Source organism: Aedes aegypti, chromosome 2 (genome assembly GCF_002204515.2).
Source record: "Aedes aegypti strain LVP_AGWG chromosome 2, AaegL5.0 Primary Assembly, whole genome shotgun sequence".
Taxonomy (NCBI): domain Eukaryota; kingdom Metazoa; phylum Arthropoda; class Insecta; order Diptera; family Culicidae; genus Aedes; species Aedes aegypti.
In genome coordinates this window covers 374,014,995-374,035,597 of record NC_035108.1, presented here as the reverse complement: position 1 = coordinate 374,035,597, position 20,603 = coordinate 374,014,995, and the positions used below count along the sequence as shown (strand labels likewise).

The 20,603-nt window shown below is 37.0% G+C and overlaps 1 protein-coding gene and 3 long non-coding RNA genes across 4 annotated transcripts; all 4 read left to right on the top strand.

The window, feature by feature from the left end:
- The first annotated feature begins 7,337 nt into the window (after window positions 1-7,337).
- On the top strand, window positions 7,338-9,290 carry LOC5577303 (methionine aminopeptidase 1D, mitochondrial). The gene is made up of 4 exons (XM_001663283.2): window positions 7,338-7,546; window positions 7,614-7,833; window positions 8,502-8,955; window positions 9,018-9,290. The coding sequence occupies exons 1-4, from the start codon at window positions 7,476-7,478 to the stop codon at window positions 9,212-9,214; spliced, it is 942 nt and encodes a 313-aa protein (XP_001663333.1). The 5' UTR covers window positions 7,338-7,475; the 3' UTR covers window positions 9,215-9,290.
- A 2,575-nt stretch (window positions 9,291-11,865) lies between these two features.
- On the top strand, window positions 11,866-16,644 carry LOC110675939. The gene is made up of 3 exons (XR_002499938.1): window positions 11,866-12,009; window positions 14,127-14,129; window positions 16,634-16,644. It is a non-coding gene; the product is annotated as an uncharacterized LOC110675939 (long non-coding RNA).
- Window positions 16,645-17,508: 864 nt separating this feature from the next.
- Window positions 17,509-18,090, top strand: LOC110675938. Its single transcript, XR_002499937.1, has 2 exons — window positions 17,509-17,618; window positions 17,683-18,090. It is a non-coding gene; the product is annotated as an uncharacterized LOC110675938 (long non-coding RNA).
- Window positions 18,091-18,216: 126 nt separating this feature from the next.
- LOC110675937 lies at window positions 18,217-18,694 on the top strand. Its single transcript, XR_002499936.1, has 3 exons — window positions 18,217-18,361; window positions 18,422-18,544; window positions 18,607-18,694. It is a non-coding gene; the product is annotated as an uncharacterized LOC110675937 (long non-coding RNA).
- Window positions 18,695-20,603: the final 1,909 nt, after the last annotated feature.

Below are 20,603 nucleotides of genomic sequence, written 5' to 3'. Positions count from 1 at the left end.
AAAAATGCAAAAATAAACAATGTTATTGGCAAACCCAACAACTAACAGTTAGACTTTTCGAAGAAATTGATATTTTCACAAATATCGGCTAATTTATGCCTATCAGATGCATTTGAAGCCACTGTTGGCCTTAAGTGTTCGGAATATGAGTCAAAACGGTACCCGACATAGGCTACTTGACGAGATTCACAATTTTGAACTACTGTATTAGGAGAGCCACGTGATTTTCGCAAAAACTCAAGCCTACTACTATTACCATTCCCAGCACTGGTTTAAAATCGCAACAGGATACTACAAGTGAAAACCAATGGACCAACGAAGAAGAAAAAGAAAAGATTTTCGGTGGGCACTCTGGGCTACTTAGCTCAGGCGGTAAGTCCCATCTTGTATTGCTGTGTGCATTTGAAATGCAAATATTATATGCGGGAACACCAAACGCGGTAAGATTTTTCACAAGAAATGCGATGTCAAAGATAGATTTTTCTTGCTAGGGCGGCGGTGATTTATGTAATTGTTGCTAGGTGTCCTTTGATTGTTTTGTGTTACCGCATTTGGAGGACGTTTAGTCTAGATTTGCTTCCCAAATGCAAACAGCAATACTTCACCGGCTATCTTCTCTACAATTAAGTGTCGCCTTCTCGTTTAACACACGTGCCAGCAGCCGATGGATACTCTCCCCAAACTTTTACTAAATTTTTTTCAGTGGTGCCGAATTCATTGGTTTCCATGACTACATAAATAACACGGCACCGCTAAAACGTCAAATGGACCAATGCACGAGTTCACTAATTTGACATTTGAGCGGTGCCGAATTCACCCGTTGCCATGAGCTGTGATGTTAAAGTCACCAAAATAGCTTTGGTGAGCGAATTTGACGGATAGCGCCGACAATTTTTGTCGCATAGGATTCATCGAATGTAGCGCGGTTGTTGCACCATGGCCAGATTCATTTCCCGAGCGCGTGCACGGAAAGAATTAACAATTGTGATTTAAAAAAAAAACAGTAGCGGAAAATCAACTGATGATCATTGTCGTTCTACTATTATCAAACATTTTACTAAAAATAAAATGCTTTTAGAAGTGCGCAGCAATGCTAAATCGGTCTGATGTATTCTGCGCAGTTCATATGTATTTTCCACACGTTTTCCTATAATTGTTTTTAATCCACTTCGATACCGTCAATCCGCCCCCAAACTGGATGGCGTACACTCAGCTTAAGGTGATTATAAAACGAAGCCAAACAAGGGCATAAGACTGGAGAATCTGACAACAGTTTGCGTTGAAAACCAATCAATCTGCTTGCTTGCTGGTGGTGACTAATGGGATAAATTTTCAACGGTGAGAGCTGTTTGGTTCTCAAGTCTTGTGCTTTTGAAAATTTGAGGTGTGGCTTTGTTCTATAATCACCTTAACGCAATTTATAATTAAGTATTGAGTTGTAAATATTAGTATATATTAGTTGTGTTGCTTGGACATCTTGAAAATTCACTGAGATTCTTTCAGAAACCCTTCTGAAATTATTATATGTAGTTATTTCTTTGATCGCTCTGATTTTTCCAATAACCTCCTTGGAACTTCCTATTGGACTATCCCAGAAATCCATCTTGGGTTATTATGGAAATCCTTTCAGGATTCTGCTGTAAAATTCTGGAATTCTGCCGTAAAATTCTGGAATTCTGCCGAAAATGATTTAATGATTGCTTTCCAGTATAATGGAATCTATTTTAAAAATCTGGGTTCGGGGATTCTCACAAAATTTCTCGGGATTTCTTCTGGAAATCCAATCGAAATTATTATTTAAATTCTGATATTTTCCTCGTAATTCTTCAGTATTTCTTACGTGAAACTCTTTGAAAGTTCTTCAAAATCCCTTTGAGATTCTTTCCGAAAAATGTCTTAGATTATACCTATTATTCTAGAATACTCTCGGAAAGACGCCTGAGACTACAATCAAAAAATTTATTATTTCACTTCACTTTCTTCCGTGCAAATTCTTGGGATTCTTTCGGAAATTCCTCTGGAATTCTTTTGTAAATCCCATAAAATTCCCCCAGAAATCCCTGTGGAATACTTCCGAAAATCCTGCTAAGAATCTTCCAGATGACGGGGATGTTTTTAAATCTTTATTTATGGAAATCATCCGAAAATTCCTCTGTAATCGTTTGTAAATCCTCCTTATATTCTTACAGAAATCCTTCTTATATTCTTACAGATTTATTGCTATTGATTTTATTGTTTCTGCCTGAGATAATTTTGTATATCCAGAATTATTCCGAAAATTCCTTCGTGATTCTTTAGAATTTTTTTCTAAGATTTTTTGAGAAAAAAAAAACTCTGTGATTCTTCTGGAAATTCATAAGGAAGAGATTTCGATTTTTTTCGTGATTTATCATTGATTTTCCTTGAAAATTTTCTTAAATCCTTGGCAGAATTTTCTGAAAATCCCCCTTGACTTCAAATGGAAATCCTCCAAGAAAATACCAGAGGTATTCTCATAATAATCCCAGAGGTATTTCCGGAAAAAGGCCAGAGTTATTTTCGGAGGAATTCTCGACGAATTTGTAGTAGAGTCGTAGTACATTTTTTGGCAAAATCCTCTAAAAATATCCAGAAGAATTGCATCAGGATTTTTGTAAGAATCTTCCATTGAATTTCCGAAAGAATCTTCGAGAATTTCGATTCGAATTTGATTTCCAGGATTTCAAAAGTAATCCTTAAGGAGATAAACGTAAACTCACATACAGATTTATGCAAATATTCCAATAAGATGTCCAGAAGAATCACAAAGGATATCCGAAAGAATCTCAGATATAGTACCGAAATGCTAACGATGTTTTTTAGATGAGTTCAAAAGCGATATCTGTAAGTATTCTGTGATTTCCAGAAGAACTTAGAGAAAAATCAGAAATAATCTTTAGATTTCCAGAACAATCCCAGAAAGGTTTTGAAGGATTCATCATCATTGAAGAATCCCAGGAGGGAAATTCCATAGAATTCTGGAAAAATTTCTGGACCAATGTCTTTTTATATGCTGTATCAATATTTACAAGTAATTATAATAAACAAGTATTTATGGAACAATAACAATTTTAATTTATCGCCATAATTGAACGACAATTTTAATTAGAATGTGCATCCACCACATCATCCCTCTCAGAAGGATTGTGATTCTAAATTTTTTTTGCGGTGATTCAGAAATGTAATCACATACTAGTTTAATTGTATGTGGTGTCATTCAATATTTAAAATAAGATTCGTTAAGCCGAACATGTTGATCCTTCGACATGAACCAACGAGCATTGCTTGAAATAATGATATTTTTTCGATTACTTTGATTACTGATTTCTTTTTCTGAGGATCTTCTAAAAGTTACTTTCAAATGATTCCGAAAATCCCGTTTGAAATTATTCCATGAATCTTTCTGCAGTTCATCTGGACATCGGAATTATTCTGGAAAATATTCATGAAATCTTCTGGATGTCTGTGAATATCCTTTAAATCTTTCAGGGATTCTGGCGAAATAACTTCTGGGATTCTTTTGAATATCACTGTAATTTGGATTTAGAATTCTCATGGGATTATTTCAGATATTAACGATAATCCTTCATACAGAAGTGATGTTTCTGTGAATCGCCTTGGAATTCTTCTGGAAATCCTTCTATAATCCCAAAACAATTCTCAGAAAATTTTTCAGAAGGATATTTTTAAGAATCTCAATGGAATTTCTGAAAAATACCAGAAGGATTTACGGTTGAATCTCACGAAAACTTCCGGTGGAATTCTTGAATGATATCCGGAAGAATGACAGTCGTATTTTTGGATGAATCTTAGCAGGTTTTACCGCACAATCCCAGAAAAATTTATTGAAAAATTTAGAATAGAAAGATATCCCAAAAAAATCTCCAACAGGATTTTTGTAAGAGTCCCAGGAGTATTTCAAAGATATTGGCGTAAAAATCTCAGTGGAATTTCTTGAAGAATTTCAGAAAGATTTCCGAAAGCATCTCAAGTCATTTTTGGAAGAATACCAGAGGCATTTTCATAAGAATACCAGAAGTATTTTCGGATAAAAATCTAGAGTTATTTTCGGAGGAATTCTCGAAGAATTTCTAGTAGAGTCGTACATTTTTTGATAAAATCCTCTTTAAATATCCAAATGGATTGCATCAGGATTTATGGTAAAATCTTCCATAGTATTTCGAAAACAATTTTCAAGAATTTCAAAGAATTTAATTTCCTGGATTTCAAAAGTAATCCTTAAGGAGATACACGCAAAATCACATACAGAGTTCTGCAAAAAAATCCAAAAAGATGTCTAGAATAATCGGAATGGGATATCCGAAAGAATCTCAGAAGTAATACCGGAATGGTAACGTTTTTTTTGGATGAATCGCAAAGCGATATCTGGTAGAAAATTCAGAAATAATCTCAAGATTTTCAGCAGAACAATCCCAGAGAGGATTTGAAGGATTCATGAATGATTTAAGGAAGAATCCCGGGAGACGCTCCCAAAGAATTCTAGAGTACTTTCTGGAACATTTTTTTTCATATGATTTATATATAAAAATACTTTGATTCAAATATATTTCTTGTGTAGCATTAAGTTTAACTACAGACATAGCTCGTAACATCAATAATAAATTAAATTTATAAATCTTTTAAACACATCCAAATTAAATAACAGTTCTAAGAGTAAAATACCATTCTCATGAGTTTTTGAGAATCATATGGTCGGTGTTTAGACAGACCAGACTAGATGAATTTTGGAGCTCTAAGGATACGTAAAGAACTCCATCAATTTTAAATCTTCCATGTTATTTTGATACAAATGTATCATCAAATAGATAAGTTCCATTATTACAGTAAATATCTATAATATTTTGATGTTTCACATGTTTGGGGTACATTTTTCTTACTCGATTGAAAAAAACACTTGGTTCAGTCTGTCTGAACACCAACCATATCTATGTTTGCTATTTGATATTTAAATACTTGAATTGTGCTGTATCAATATTTACAGGTAATTATAATAAATAAGAATGTATAGAACAATAACAATTTTAATTTATCCCCATAATTGAACGACAATATTAATTAGAATGAGCCTCCACCACATCATCCCTCTCAGGAGAATTTTTATTCACAATTTTTTTTTGCGGTGGTTCAGAATTGAAAATATCAAAAGTCTATTATAATCACATCCTTTTTGTTCAATTGCATGTGGTGTTATTCGATATTTAAAAAAAGATTCGTTAAGCCGAACATGTTGATCCTTCCACAAGAACCAACAACAAGCATTGCTTATGTTAAGAGATTTTATCGTAATGCACAACCAGCCTAAACGTTCTTCCCCTTTTGTATAATTATAATTTCAAATTATTTTAATTAAATTAGTTGTGTTGTCTACTATTGTACACGGCAATATGTTTCAAAATAAGTGGAGCTGCTTTTAAAACAAACTTTAACATCGATCAACCAAACCATAGAATATCCAATAGCGAAAAAATAATAATAATAACCGATCATTGCAAATCGAGCCGAACTGGCGCTCTTTCCGTGCGCACGCGCTTTCTGCAGAGCTGTCAAACAGACTTTTGTGCCTTCCTTCTTTCGCTCTCCTTCAACTCAACAACTCAGCACGATCCACCTCGCGGTGGATTGGTGAGCTGTCTGGTTGTTGCAGATGAACACTTATCGTGTAGCGTGACATCATCATTGACAGTAAGCTTGCAACTCACCAGACAAACGATAGGTGTAATTAACAACTGGACTATGGTCACGTAAATAACACGGCACCGCTCAAACGTCAGATAGTGAACTCGTGCATCGGTTCATAGTGAACTCGTGCATTGGTCCATTGTAACAGACTTTCATCACAGAAGCAAACCGCTGGCTCTGCAGTGGAACATAAACGGGTTTTAAAATAATTTGGTGGAACTCGAAAGGCTGGTGGTGCACGATCACGCACCCCTTGTGATTGCATTACAAGAACCTCACAGAGCAACGCCGACGGCGATGAACGCGACCTTAGGAAAAAACTATCTTTGGACGTCCAAATTTGGTCGTAACATCTACCACTCCGTAGCCATAGGAGTTTCTATTGAGCTACCATATGAGTCTGTTACGGTTAACTCTGATCTACCGTTAGTTGCTGTCAGGATTACTTGGCCTTTTGTAGTTACGATAGCTTCACTATACATCCCAAATGGCAGCATACCAGACTGGAAAACCCGTTTAATGGAAGCCTTTGACACAATACAGGGACCAATAATCATCCTGGGAGACGGAAATGGGCATCATGAAACTTGGGGGAACAATTCGAATAACATTAGAGGATGAATTATTCTGGATTTCACTACGGACATGAACCTCTCCATCCTCAATGACGGTTCTCCAACCGTCTGGAGGGGACAACAGGAGACCGCTATTGACACCTCTTTAGCATCGTCTACTATTGCAAACCGCCTGTTGTGGAAAATCGATACGGATCTATAGGGCAGCGACCATTTCCCGATATGGATTCATACGAATAATGTCACATCGGAAACCTCTCGAAGACCTCGCTGGCGGTATAATCAAGCTGATTGGTCAGTTTTCCAATTAGCGATAGCCAATAAGATGGAGTCGAATCCAACATCAATTGAAGAACTTTCCAACAATATCTACGAAGCCGCAGTCGAAACCATCCCAAGAACAAGCTCTACCCCAGGTCGTCGCGCTCTTCACTGGTGGTCTGATGAGGTTAAAAATGCCGTCAAAAAACGAAGAAAAACGTTGCGGGCCGCAAAACGTTTGCCTTTCGACCATTTCTCGCATAATCTGGGATGACGCCCTAAAAGCCATTGGTAACCACTTGTGTAACTCATTGTTTCTGAGCAAATGAATATATAAACATCCAAACCAATACCACTGGCAGGTAGATAATGATCCTTTCTTCAACATAGAGTTGTTAAAAAACGTGTAAATCCATTCAAATTCTCAGAAACAACAAGCTACATACATGGTCCGCCATACTGAAATATTAGCTAGAAATTCAATCGAAAGTTTTATTAATAATCCTTGGTATGCTATATTTTATCCTTGGTATGTTATTTTTATACAGGTTAGAAGAAAATTCAACGGGCAAGATATGAGAAGAGTCTTCAAATTCTTCACGGGTCGCACAATATGATGCCGTACGTTGGGCAGCCCTGCTTAAATCCTTTGACCTGGCTTAATGAGCTAAATAGAATTCCCTTAGAGTGCTTTTCTTTATCGCTCTCACGAAGCTGTCTACATGCAGGCGGTTTGAAGTAAAGTGCTCGACTTTTACTCCGGCTCTATCGAGCAAAACAAAAATCAGCTGTTTGATAATCGTCTTCGCAGAAAATATTCAGTCCGCCAGATGGTTTTGTTTGTGTAACCGGTATTTGTGAATGCTATTTCAATAAGTATAATATGTCGAATAAGTGTCTATTTTTGCTAATAAATCAATCATGAAACTGCTAAAAACGTGCTCTTATGTCTGGCATCTCGGAAGCCATCGTAATTTCTTCGGCCGGAGAAAGTAAGTTCTTCGTATTCCTAACTACACCTACGCAACTAAAAATGTATCAAATGTCTAACATCTTTAGGTACGACTTGGGAAAATGCAATCTTGTAGAACCAGGTAAGGTGTCTCCGGAACGGCCCGTGCCAAAGCATATCAATAAACCTAGCTACTACTTCGTTCGGAATTCGCCCAGCTCTGGCGATGGACCGCCCGAGATCAAAACCGATTCGCAAATCCAAAGCATGCGAGACAGCTGCAAATTGGCGGCGAACATCCTGAAGAAGACATGCGGTTTTGCAAAGGTATGATTAAATCCCAAATTTTGGGATGCTCTTATTGGAGTATTATAGTTTGAGTTGCTCAATGCAGGATTGGTAGCGAAACACTTTCTGGTTAAATAGTTTATTAGAAAATACGTAAACCTTTTACATTTAATGCTTAGGTATGCTATGAGCCTATGTATGCTATAAAACGTTTGACTTTTACTGTGCACCCTGTTTTCGATTCGTGAATTTATCCTACGAGGCTTGCCGACTGCTGTAAAAATCAAGTTCTGCAACTAGTTAAATACAACATTTTTTGCAATTTCGTAGAAGACCACTTGAGGGTATGCGTAATGAATATTCCCACACTGCATACTTCAGTGCAGGAAAGTAGGCCGTTTCATGACAGATTGTCGTGATGAAAAATAGTCTATTACAATGAGAAATTGCAAATAATGTTGCTATGGAATGATTCTACGTAACGCAAAATTTTCCAGTTCCAGAAAGAAACATTAAACCCCACCAATCCTCTCCACAGCCTAACAACTTTCGTAGAGATTTTTTTTTTTTTTTGTATGGACCGTAGTACTACGGAAAGCCTCCCCCTATTTTAATATTTTATTATTTGGTAATTTCAGTCACTAAATATTGCTATTTTTTGCTGTCTGGCTTACTACCTGCCTCGCTAATCCATATTGCAATTTCAGGAAGGAATTTCCACGGACGAGATTGACGAGTTTGTCCATAACGAGGTGATACAAGCGAATGCCTATCCGTCCCCTCTACGCTACCTAGGGTTTCCTAAATCGGTTTGCACATCGGTGAATAACGTCGCCTGCCATGGAATTCCCGACGACCGGAAGCTAATGGATGGTGATATTGTTAACATCGACATTACGCTGTTCTACAATGGGTTCCACGGTGACTGTTCGCGAACGGTTTTGGTGGGAGACGTCGATGAACGTGGCCGGTATCTGGTAGAATCTACTGAGGCCTGTCTGGCAGAATCCATTCTCTGTTGCGGTCCAGGGCAACCTCTATACGTCATCGGGAAGTCGATAGCCCGGTTTGCCAAATGGAAAAAGTTAACCGTTATGCCTGCCTTCCTGGGACACGGAATTGGAAGTTATTTTCACGGGCCACCAGATATATTCCACTTCGGTTAGACTGAAATAGGCTAAAAGTTGTCCATGTAATGCTAAACTAACATTTCTCTTTTTCAGACAACGATTTTCCAGGTGTGATGCGGCCGGGAATGACATTCACCATAGAACCGATCCTTACTTTGGGGGTTATGGACGCAGAGATTCTTGAAGATGATTGGACCGCAGTGTCGGTAGATAATGCCAGAAGTGCGCAGTTCGAGCATACCATTCTAATTACTGAGGACGGATGCGAAGTGCTAACAGTGCCCGATTGATTTCATCAGATGTAGTTGTCTATAAGCCTGAAAGTATATTGAAGCGTTTTCGAATTTTTCTTGAATTCATGCGTAATATTTTTGTAAAAACATAACTTTTTTAAAAGAGGATATCACACAGATTTCAAAAGTCAGCATCAATCAGGCATCCATTTAATTCAATCAACATGAAGATTTATTTTGAAACCCTTAGACTTTTGATAATGATAAACATAATTGTTTTAAGACAAAATTTTTGAAAATAAAATTCCTCATTGGACTCTGAGCCCTTTTGGAAATTATCTAAAATTTTGAAAAAAAAACCTCCGAAGCCAATACCGGCATTGAAAGAGGAAAACAAATTAGTACTTACTAATTGCGAAAAAAAATCAAGTTACTCAGGACTTCGAAAATATTCTCAATCAAGAGAACGTTTTTGGAAATTCCTGGGAGACTGATTTGGAAGAAGTTAGAACTATTATTAAGGTAAAACATCTCGGAATCGAAAGATGGCCAGCACAATCACCAACTTGTGCCCCTACTCACGTTTTCAAAGGCACTAAACTGGAGAAATAGTAGGCAATCGTTTCTGATCTTCTTATTTTAAGCTTTCTGCTAGTGCACAAAGTCAAAATAAAAAGTACACAGCTGTTGGATGTTTTCTTCGCAAGATTTGTGCCTTTGAAGTTTCAGTGCAATCTGAGAAGTTGTTTCCAAACTGTTTCACCTTAAAAAAAACCAAAAACATGAAAGCTCCTGGCGATGATGGAATTTTCTACATCATCATCAAGAAACTTCCTGAAAGTAGGGTTTCAATGCTAGTAATGGACCCCTTAGTAGCTGAAATTCATTCTAGACGCTTTTCCGCAATGCTATCTCAGACGCATATACGTTTTGTGGAGTCTAACAACAAATTCAATGTCTTTACTTTATACACAGACAAACAGACGTAACACTTAGATCAAATTTCTTCAAAATCCATCGCCCAGTTTACACCATCATCATCTGGGGAGCATGTTACACAAAAAGGTGTTTCGTGCAACAAGACCGGCAGATGGCGGTAGTGTGAAACGTCAAACGCGAAGAAAAACGATGCGCGCGCCTCTGGGTGTGAGATTTGTAACATAGCGAATTTGAAATGATTGTTAAATGAGTGGTCGATGGAAATTTCGTCAGTGTTACGTCTGTTTGTCTGTGCTTTATAGTACGTCTATGAAACATACAAAATCATTCAATTTTTCCAGCGAAATATGCATTTGAAAAACTGTTGTCCGAATGCCTATTATGGACTCTCCCGGGGTCCATAATAGGATTGTTTACAAATTTGACGTTGCGAGTTATGGACCCTCCATTTGATTCCCATGTAATCCGGCTCGCTGCCGACGAGCCTATTATGGAACCACCTGGAAATGCGTATTATGGACCCTCTTGTGTGGTTTCATTTACAAAACTGTTCAAATATCTGTATTTATGCGTCTCAAACCAAATATTTTGCCTGAAACTGCTGACTAACAATGTTATCGAAGTTCCCCCGGTGGATTTTCATAGTAATAAAGTTGCTTTGAGTGTTAATTTTATGTTTTTCTGTAGGGGGTCCATAATACTCCCTAGCTTATCATTCTTAGTTGATATATTTAACAAATGTTTGCAATTAGCATATTTTCCTGACAAATGAAAAAATGCTAAGGTCCACATTAGTAATGGGCAAAACAGGTCACTTTAAGGAACGGATCGGACCCGGTTCATTCACAAAGGTGAACCGGATCGTTTAATCGGTTCATCAATCTTTTCCCCCAAAACTCTCAAATTCATAAAAATAAAAACACAATTAAGAATAACGGTTTTATGGTCATATATTTATATGTTTCAGCTTTGAAATCTTTCAAAGTTATGACGAATTGTGGCTAACAAACAAGATTTGCGAAATGTTCTTTGGGCAAAGCCGGCTACGCCTTTACGAACAAATTTGACCTGCCTTTGAAAACAGGCGTTTGCATGGAACTGATGTTGCTGGAATACGCAGTCGTTTTTGCATTAACCCGTACAAATTAGGATAGATGAGTTTTCTCATTTCCCACCACTCGAGGGGATCCTTGTTTCGCGCGAGGATTAGTTCAGCCAAATATTTTTCGATTTCAAGCGTTGCCGACGATTTCGGATCCTTATTGCCTTGTAGATTCATAACAGTTGCATCAAATTCTTCCCAGACAAGAGACTTTGGTATATCATCCAGGTTCTCAGCTTTTGTTTGTTGATCAGTCGAATCACCCGGGTCGTTTTGTATTATCATCCGATTCAGCGATTTATGTATTTGATTGGAATTTGCCTCCTCGCCAAACCCTTGCTTCTTGAACCTAGGGTCCAAAAAAACAGCCTGGCCAACGAGTTCGTTATCTTCCATATTTCCAAACCGTTTCACGATTCCGCTTAGAAGTTCTTGTCCTAGCTTACGCACACTCGCACGAAGTGATGGTAGTTGGTCCAAGTTTTGCTGAACTTGTCGTTGCATGATTCGAGCCAAAACAACAATTTTCGATAAATATACGTTCTTTTCTGCAGAAATCTCCTCCGTGACTGCATAGAAAATTTCTAACATATTACCTGAGCCCTCAATAACATCCCAATCGCGGGTATCCAAACGTAGTTTTGATTCCAACAGAGCCAAGGTTGAAACAATAGCGCTCTTATTTGCCAAAATACGTTTAAGCATATCGTCAGTTGAGTTCCACCTTGTAGGCACGTCTTGCTTCAACTTAAGGTGTTTCATATTAAGATTCTCCATCATTTCTTGAAGCTTAGCCAAAGCATGGCTACTTGTTCGCGATGTTGCGTTGCGCGACTAAATTCAAAGAATGTGCAAAACATGATAGATGATTCATTTCCAGTTTGGTTGCAGTAACTATTGCCATCACTTTATCAGCAATAGAAAACTTCTTCAATACATTTGTAATCCAATTGGTGATATTTTCGCCAGTATGTTTCTCACTGAACTCTGAACATTATAGTAAGTTGGATTGAAGTACCGTTTTGGAGTTCAGAAAGTGCACCGTGAGTGCATAAAATCCAACATTGTTCGAATTTGTCTATCCATCGCTTGTTAGAGAGACAGCGTGAGCTTCTGACAAACTGCTCAAAACTTTGGTAAAGTTTTCGTTGTAAATAACGGGCAGCAAACTGTTCGATAAAGTTTTTCGGCTAGGCAAGGTATAACTCGGATTTAACATTTCTACAAACTTCCGAAATTCCTGATCTTCAACTAACGAGAAAGGTTGATACTCGCAGCAAATCATCCTCAACAGTTGCATATCGATGAGTCTGCTTTTCTGCACGGACATTTTTGCCTGCGATTCCGTGCGACAGTGCGCCTGACCAGCAGGAGGAATATCCGCAGGACGATTGACCGAGATTTTCGAAGCAGTCTCAAGGTTATCGTTAGTAGTTGGAGTGGTAGGTAAAATGTTTTAAGTTCCGGAACCAGACCGGATTGGGGTGTAACTTTTACTCACTTCTACGGACAACGGCAAACCAAAACTGGGAGATTATCACTCAACTAATTCAGGGGGAACTTGGGGGTTTTCTCACTTGGGAATAAACACGACTTGTACGTTTGAGGTGTAAAACTGAAGAGAGCCTCTTTGGGCTTGTTTATTGTAAATATAGTTCGACAGCAGTGTTGCCAGTTTCTGCTGAATAGTTTATGGGGTGCTGAATACACTCATAAATGTTTTTATACAAAGTATATAATTTCGATATACATCAGTAGGCTTCATTGAAACAGGAACATCTTGTCGACAAACAGTGCTCGGTCCAGTAGGATCATTTTCCACAGGCTTGATTGTCGCAAAAGAAGTCGTTGTTCTTGAATATTGAACCATGGGATGCTTGCTGCTCAGGTGTCTTTTTAAATTGCCGGTAGATCCAGCGGATAGAACAATTGAGGTTCCGCAGTATCGGCAGCGACCTTTGCCTTCCTCTCGCGTGAAATGGTACCAAACTTCACTTGTGCTCCTTCCTTGCACCGACATTTTTCTCATATGAATAATTTCTAACTGAGATGCGAAGTAAACAAAACAGAAGCCTGACATTCTAAAATGTCCCATGTGGGAGACTAACGAAATTGTTTTTATTCAAAACTTTTATAAAAATTATGCAGCAGATTTTCTTCGACTATAATAAAACTCGTTATTCACGTTTTATTTAATTAGTTTTATCAGTCATCAGACATGGTTAATGCATTTTATTCAGGAAAAAAAGTATTTTACACCCCGTATTGAGTGACGCTTTTTAAGCCTGTGGGTTTTTTTTAGAAAGATAGACTAAACTAATGCAGAGTGAAAGCATAAAGAGATGCAGCAATCATTAGAGTAGGAGAGTAAGGATAGAAAAATACACATGCCAGATAGAACAAAATATGTTTTTCTCCTTAAATGAACTAATTCAACTAGTACACTCAAAAAAATCCAAACGTCATTGCTACGTGAAAAATCACGTAGATCATTCCAAATTCATTTTACTTCCACTTCACCTGACTAAGATAAAGATCACTAAACCATTCATAACCACCAAATAGTGACTCGGTAATGTTTACTGAGGTTACCTATCGCACTTACGTGGAATTCACGTAGGTGCCTAAGTTCATTTTGACATCTGCATAGTGTACGTACATTCGGTGTTGAGATCAAATCCTAAGATGGCGCCCGCTTGATTTTTGAAGAACTTCAGAAGCAGCTGCGGCTTTAAACACTGTGTAAGATTGATTTCAAAGTAAATATGCTTTGAATACCGAAGAATCCCCGCATTACTTCATATTTTATACCTGATTTATAACCTCTATCAATTATAGCACGCGAAGGCTACAACAAGACAAACCAAACTCACAAAATTGGGGAAACAGATTCAAAATGCTGACAATAAAAATAGCACAATCTTTAAGTTTGTTTACATTTTCCAATTGGGAATTAGTTTTCTTCCAAAGCCTATTAGAAATAAGATTGGTCTTTATTACAGTTAAATTTACTGCAAAACCATCTAGGTCCTACTGAAACGCTTCGTAAAGGCTACCGGAAAATCCACGTATGTAGCTCTTAAGTTTAGCGACGGTGGAATGGACGAACTTCCAAAGTTCATGCGTTCATTCTGAGCTACCTATGATTTACGTAAGAGCTACGTGAAAAGTGCGATGGGAAAAAATCACGTATGTTTTCACGTAACAATGACGTTTGGATTATTTTGAGTGTATGTGTGCGTAAGTTGATTTTGTTTGGCTATTCTTACGCACAGTCGAAAGCGAGAGAGAGAACCATAGAAGGTAGAAACAGTCTTTTTTTTCTGAGAATGATAGAGTGGTCGGATCTGATCGCCCATCTCTAGTCCACATCAATCAATTTTTGCCAATTAACAGTTTGGATTCTGCCATGGACATTTGACCACTCATCAACTTTTACGTGTAACAGTTTGGATTCTGCCATGGACATTTGACCACTCATCAACTTTTACGTGTAACAAATTTGATTCGTTCCAACAAATTTGAAGGCTATTCTACTGGTCTTGCTCTTCTAGACATAGAAAAAGCATTCGACAGTGTTTGGCATGAAAAATTGATCGTAAAATTTAAAAACTTTAATTTTCCAACATACATTGTTAGAATAATTCAAAGTTATCTGTCAAATGTACGATTTCAGGTTAATTATCAGAACTCCAGATCTGAAAGACTAGGGTGATGTGCTAGTATCCATCGTATTAAGCATTAATCAGTGAGAACTGCAATTTTCCCAGTATTGCAGTGAATGATGCTGATACAAACCGATGCCAAACAATTCTTTCTCAAAATGGCTTTAGCATTGTACAATAACATTTTGATAAGTCTTGATCTCTTTTTGGAAATAATGCAAAGAAAATGCATCTTACCGTATTCTCAATCCGTCGTATCGTTTACAACTCCGTCGCAATCAGTTTCCAAATTCGTCTCACAACTTACGGCTCACTGTGTGTGTTGAGTGGTTAAAACACAACATATCAACGCTCTAATAAAATGTTTTACTAGAATATATAGATCTACGGGCATCTCCCTCCATTCCTTCAGCATGATGGAATATACTAATTTACTTTAAAATTAATTGTTCGTCATCAAAATTCAGACCGAGCATATGAACACAATTCCTTTTGACCGTACAATTATGGCATTTGCTCACAGTACAGCGAAAACAACACAATCAAAGGAACCGTATTGTTACGTCGAGCGTCGCGCACACATTGATGCACACAAGCTTTTTTTTCTCAGTACGACGGATTGAACTTTGTTTACATTCTCAATGGATCATTGAAGGTAGTTTTTGTAAGTGCTCACCGCATCAAAACAAAGGCGCCACTGTATATGGGATTTAACATTGTGACAGCATTGCTGTTCTGTCAAACACACAAGACTACGGTGGCGCTATCTATGCTTCCCATAGCGGCCGTTTTGGTTATTTTAATGATCCATTATACGCGGCGGTTGAGGAAATTTCGTAAAATTTGGTGATTTATTGAAGTTTTACAGCGTGTGATTGGAATGAAATCCTTCAGTGAAGAAGTACGAAGGTTTTCCATAGTGAAAATAAGTGCCCGGCGAAGTAAGTCACCCACGGGGGCTGGAAGAAACTTGTGTTGGAAAGTGGTGTGGCTCAGTCGATCGCTAAGCATTTCTCTCAAATCGTGTTCGTCCATGCGCTTTCGGTGAAAAAGTGCAAAGTGGATAGTTGAACTGAAGTTATTTACCAAAATACAGTAGTTTTATTGCATTTTTGGTGTACAAGTGTACAAACCATAACAGCTCTCACAAAATTACACTTGGATAATGAATCTAAGTTGCAGGTAAGTTTAAATATCCGCCGTAGTGGAACATTTAAAGTTTGATACGACGAATAGTAGCGCTTACGACGAAGAAGAACACCTACCTACCTGTAAGAGCTGGTGTTCCCCAAGGCAGCATTTTGGAACCAATATTATACAATATTTTCACATCTGACTTACCTGAGTTACCTCAGGGATGTCAAAAATCCCTGTTTGTGGATGACACAGGCCTCTCCGCCAAAGGACGAAGCTTGCGTGTCACCTGTAGTCGATTGCAAAAAAGTTTGGATATTTTTTCTTCATACTTTTAGCCTAATGCTTCCAAAACTCAACTAATAATATTCCCACATAGACCAAAAGCTCTTTAATTGAAACCTTCAAGTAGACATGTTGTCACGATGAGAGGGGTTCCAATGAATTGGTCAGATGAAGTTAAGTATCTAGCTAGATTAAACTTTCAAAAATCACATTGAGGGCATTCAAGTCAAATGTAACAAATATGTAATACCAGAAAGAAAGTTCTGCAAAGAATTCAAAATAAAATTTTGAAAATGATTCTGGAGCTTCCTCCCTGGTATAATACCAATGTGTTACATTTAATATCCAAAGTTGAAATATTGGAACAAATGACAAATAAAATAATTAATAATTTCGGCCAAAATCGTTACAATCTTTTATTGCCACGATTAATGCGTAATATAAATGGTTAAGTAAATTGAAAACGTGTTTTTTTTTCTCTTGTAAGAAGGTGAAATCAACTCACCTGTAAAAAAATCTGAACTGCTACGGCAAATGCAATGTTGTAAACAAAATGTTCATAAAATCTTAATTTTGTTTTACCAAATTAGGATGATAGTGTTGTCTAACACAGAACACCTAGATATAAGAAATGAATGTAATGTTTGGAATGCCCGCATAGAAAAATACAATTGGCCATACATTTCAAACAGCAAGTTTCCTGTTTCTGTTACGGTTAATGTTTCACAAACAATCTCTTTTATGTAGAACAAAATGAAATCGAATGCTTTGGACAGTAAAAAATGTTATGAGTACTACATACGAAATAGTGATAATCTATTAAAGGATTCAAAAATGGTTGAACAATTTGGATCGAAAACTCTTATGAATGATGATTTTGCGGTGTTTGTTAAAATTTGTGCAACCCACCTATACATAAACATTTTACAATATATAACAATTACTTTACAGTTTGGCAAACAGTTCATTGGACTGATATGTTTGTGAGCTATTTTCAAGTTCATCACCCTAAAAAAAATACACTGCTATAGCTTTAGCTTTATACGTTCCCCATAATTATTAAATTATTTTTGTCGTTTCCAGACAATTTGATAAAAATCTGAACAATTTTTTGGTGATTTCTATATTTTTAATCGAATAGGTTAGCAAAAAAAAAATTTGTTCAATATGTTTGGCACATTCATTTTCACTGCGTAGAATATTTTTGGCGTGTTTTTCATCGCGCATTGTCTTAAAAAAAAAACAAACAAACAAACCAACGAAAACATATTCTGCTGCTGCTGGTTCATTTTTATTAAAATACACATCTAATTGAGCACCGGATTCAAAATCGATGGTAAGTAATCATTTTCTGAACTCATCCCGTCCAGCGGCATGTAATGTGCTACTATTTTTTTCAGCTTACTTGTGATGCGAGGCATTGGAAATTGCAGTTCTAGTCGCTTCCATCAAGCCACGAAAACGTTGAAAACACCGGACACAACCCGAAATAAACAAGCAGGCAAACGAGGCAAACTGAACCCGTTATCATAGCTTCGGTGGCTGCTGCCTGATAGTGAAGGGAGTCAGGTAAGCTGTGGACCTGGAGAGGATGTCCGGAACTTGATACACTCGTCTCATTCGGCTATCGCCTGCATGACTAACCCCAGCTTCACAGGTACGAAGACGTGGCCAAGCTGCCGGATGGAAAAATGAGTCCGTTTGTGTATATTACGACATGACATGATGAATCCAATTCAAGCGAAAGTATGTAAAGTAATTAAGAAAAATTGATACATAATAAAATTTTAATCACTACACTGCAAAAATTTCATTATTTTTCTATATGTGTAACGACACATAATTATTAAAAACTATCTCACACATTAAATTAATATGAATAGGATTCATCCAAGGTTCATTCAAAATTATTATTAAATAAAAAATATGTGTAGACACACATGGCAAAAATTTATGTGGTTTCACACATAACACCTATATGGAGAATGAACTCGTGAATATCAACAACCAAAACAAGTCAGACACGAGGCAACCATTTTGCAGAATAGGACAAAACGCTAACTTTTCGCAAGTTTTTCGGTAAGTTTACTTAATTTTCGATTAAAAAAAAACTATTTGACAATATATTTTAGTTTGCAGATGGAATATGGAACAATGAGAATGTGCGTCGAAAGCATATTTCAAGCTACATGTTTCCTTCAATCGAGACTGTTCCTGGTGGATTCTAAAACACATGAAAGGAGAAAAGTTGAATAACGTGCGGTAAGTTGGAAAATTGTTAAACTGCGGTGTTCTAATTAATTGATCTATTGTTCCTTTTACAGAAAAGTTCCCGTTTCGAAATAAGGCACATTGCGCAATTTAGAAGAAATTCTGGTTGCAGCTTCACGAGTCTGGAAGATCCAGATCCATAAACTGCAATTTTTTCGATTTTCCATACAATGACCAACTTTGATAAACTATATCTCGGTTATTTATGGACCGATTTGAATGAAATTTTCACAGAACATCAGACATAACTTGAACTTAAACATATATTCACAGCATATATTTTTGAGTGATTTTTCCAATCACAAGTTGGAAAGCAGAACGGTTTGACTAAAATGAATTTTTGACGATTTTTTATAATTGACATAACTAAACATATTGAAGGAATAGCTTCATGGTATCTTCAGCAAAGTTGTAGATTTTGACGAGATGAATAAGTATGCTAAAGACAGTTTTTGTGTAGGGCTATCAGATTTTGAGATAAAAAGTTTTGAATTTTTCGTCGAAAATTACACTTTAGTCAAACCGTTATTACTTTTAAACTCGTAATTGGAAAAATTATTCAAAAATATATGTTAAAATTCAAGTTAAATCTGATGTTTTGTGAAAGTTTCATTCAAATCGGTCCATAAATAACTGAGATCTAGCTTACCAAAGTTGGTCATTTTGTATGGAAAATCAAAAAAGTTGCAAATGTTTTGTCCAATACTGTATGTAAAAAGTGGGCCTTCCTTAGCAGAAAGGTTACACAGTTCGAACGAAACATGTAAACTTCTGTGACATATAATGCACAAAATTCTCGAAGACTTATTCAAACAGACTCAAGTCAGAAATGTTAACAAACTTACTTTATCAATCCTACGTGTTTCGCAGACGAAATTCTACACGTTCCGCTCTAAACCAACTCGATTTTCCACTTTTAGAACGTTCAATTTCCGGAATTACAAAACGGCTAAAGTAAGATTCTCCACTTTCGCAACCTAACCGCTACTTTCGCCGCTCTGTTGTATGGGAGACAAAGTGACTTAACCACGAATCAAAACAAAACATTACTTAAGTTGATTTTACACTGGTACAAAAACGTCGTAAGTAACTGATTGAAACGGCTTATCATTTTGTCATACAATTTTTGTGGGAAATGATAGGAACTACCTAGTGTTTTAACGCGAGCTGATTGCATGTAAAATTTAAGCGATGTACACGGTAAAAAAAGTTAAATAAGGGGATTCATTTTAAAACAGTTTTAGAAGAAAGGTTGTGATTCTTCTTAATTAACTTTCTCAAAACCGTATGATAGTTACTTACGTCGATTTGAAAAAGTAATCGAGAATTGGAGCGTGGCATATCATGGATATTTACATGATATGTCATGTAAAGTTCAATTCCTCGTCATGTAATCCAGCAGGATTCTGTGAGGTTACGTGACATATCATACATTTTTACATGATTTCAGACTCAAAATTACATGACTTCATGTTTACATCGCATAAACGTAGCTTACTTGACGTGTAATCTTCATTATTTTTAACTGTGTAGAGTCCGCGGCTACAAAGCAAGGTCATGCTAAAGGTGTTTGGGTTGGATTCCTGATCTTTTCGTAATGGTAATTTCCTTGACTTCCCTGGGCATAGAGCAGTGGTTTTCAGCCTTTTCGGCTCGCAGAGCACTTTTTGAAATAAAGTTGTTGCACGGAGCACCTGTTCTTCATCACCATTCCGTTTGAAAACTGAACATTTTACAAGCTTAAATCTACACTGAAACAAGCGTTGCAGTAATGAGAACCATGAACGTGTTTTTAAATTTACTATTCCAACCCCGATTGAGCTATCATGAACGCTTTTTATTTGCGTTTTGTTTCCTCTCAATCCAACCGCGTCGATAACCGAGCGGCTAGCGTTCGCGATTGACAATCGCCAGATCCTCGGTTCGATTCTGGTCTGCTGCAAGTTTTTAACCATGATAAAGTAATTTTTACTATACAAATGGTGCAATGGTAAAATTGAATGCACAAAATATTCGAAATAAATGCGAATTTAGTCTGCACAAATCAAGC